At 44.4% G+C, this 2308-nt stretch overlaps 1 protein-coding gene across 2 annotated transcripts in view; it reads left to right on the forward strand.

Annotated features, from left to right (window-relative positions):
- The first annotated feature begins 70 nt into the window (after positions 1 to 70).
- fam98b (family with sequence similarity 98 member B) overlaps positions 71 to 2308 on the forward strand; it is a 15346-nt gene continuing 13108 nt past the window's right edge. For both annotated transcript variants that reach the window (XM_016564716.1, XM_016564717.1), the window contains exons 1-2: positions 71 to 272; positions 817 to 965. In XM_016564716.1, coding sequence (XP_016420202.1) covers positions 235 to 272; positions 817 to 965 — 187 coding nt within the window. In that variant the 5' untranslated portion in view covers positions 71 to 234. The remainder of the gene's footprint in view (positions 273 to 816; positions 966 to 2308) is intronic.

Genomic DNA, 2308 nt, shown 5'->3' on the forward strand with positions numbered 1-2308 from the left:
GTGTGTGTGTGTGTGTGTATACAGTATATGTTGTGTAGGCTACTGATGTTGAAATGAAAGTTTAGCGGAACGCTGGTGTTGTTGTGTTTCTCGTCGGTCTGATTTGAGCGGCGCACTGCTGGAGACGCGCGTCCGAATGAATTCATTTCGGCTTTTTAAATGAAATATTAACCTTCATTAATGTGATCAGTGTTATTAAAGCCATTAATTTAATCATATGTGAATGTGCTGAGGATGGAGAGCGATATACTTGACATCCTGGATCAGGTCGGGTAAGCAGCAGCTGGTTTAAATGAGCATCAGATCATATAATGTTTGATTGTGAGATGTGTTTCATAAACAGGCATCATCACGGTCTACAAAGATTTTAAATCAGAGCAGAAAGTCTTACATTTCTGAAGTCGTGACAGTAAATCCTCAGTGTTCTCCTTTTCTGATAAATTCAACTAAATTCAGTAGGTTTATGATCAAAACAAGAACAAATATCTGTCGATGGGGAACGAAAACCTGATTTCAATTTGAATGAAGTTGATTTTATTGAGTTCATTGACTGATATTTGTTCTTATTTCAATCATAAACTCGCTTTATTTTCATTTAAAGCCGTCTTGTGTTATTTAGTCTCTAATGTAAATGTTTCTGGATTTAAGAGTCTTCTGCACTGGAACACAAACAGAAACACTGAGGACGAGCGGCACTGTTTGCTGGAACACTTATTTCTGTGTTTTAGAGTTTGGGAGCATATTCATGAGATATTCTTTCATTTTTATGCATTTATTTATTTTGTAAAATTGTAGTGAATCTGTGCTGCTGCTCAGGTATGACGGGCCGCTGGCGGAGGAGGCGTGTCTGCGGGCGGCGTGTGGGCGGGGCTTCAGCTCATCTGAATATGTCAGTCTGGTGAGGTGGCTCTCATCCAGACTCACACTCATCACTGATGAACACACACAGGAGCCGCTCATCACAGGTGACACACACACACATATAACACACACACACAGGAGCCGCTCATCACAGGTGACACACACACACATATAACACACACACACAGGAGCCGCTCATCACAGGTGACACACACACACGCATATAACACACACACACACACACACAGGAGCCGCTCATCACAGGTGACACACACACACGCATATAACACACACACACACACACACAGGAGCCGCTCATCACAGGTGACACACACACACGCATATAACACACACACACACACACACAGGAGCCGCTCATCACAGGTGACACACACACACGCATATAACACACACACACACACACACAGGAGCCGCTCATCACAGGTGACACACACACACGCATATAACACACACACACACACACACAGGAGCCGCTCATCACAGGTGACACACACACACGCATATAACACACACACACACACACACAGGAGCCGCTCATCACAGGTGACACACACACACGCATATAACACACACACACACACACACAGGAGCCGCTCATCACAGGTGACACACACACACACACATATAACACACATACACAGGAGCCACTCATCACAGGTGACACACACACATATAACACACACACACACACTCACATACACAGGAGCCGCTCATCACAGGTGACACATATAACACACATACACAGGAGCCACTCATCACAGGTGACACACACACACATATAACACACACACACACACTCACATACACAGGAGCCGCTCATCACAGGTGACACATATAACACACATACACAGGAGCCACTCATCACAGGTGACACACACACACATATAACACACACACACTCACATACACAGGAGCCGCTAATCACAGGTGACACACACACATATAACACCCATACACAGGAGCCACTCATCACAGGTGACACACACACACATATAACACACACACACACACACAGGAGCCGCTCATCACAGGTGACACACACACACACACATACACAGGAGCCACTCATCACAGGTGACACTCACACACACACACACACACATACACTATTCACACTCTCACACTCAACACATACACTATATACACTCTCACACACACACATACATATAACACACTCTCACACACACACTATACACACTCTCACACACACACACATACATATAACACACTCACTCACACACACTATACACACTCTCACACACACACACATACATATAACACACTCTCACACACACACACACACACATAACACACTCACACACACACACACACTCTCACACATACACTATATACACTCACACAAACACACTATACACACTCTCACACATACACTATATACACTCGCACACACACACACACACACACA

This window comes from Sinocyclocheilus rhinocerous, unplaced genomic scaffold (assembly GCF_001515625.1).
Source record: "Sinocyclocheilus rhinocerous isolate Xijiao unplaced genomic scaffold, SAMN03320098_v1.1 scaffold1071, whole genome shotgun sequence".
NCBI classification, from domain to species: domain Eukaryota; kingdom Metazoa; phylum Chordata; class Actinopteri; order Cypriniformes; family Cyprinidae; genus Sinocyclocheilus; species Sinocyclocheilus rhinocerous.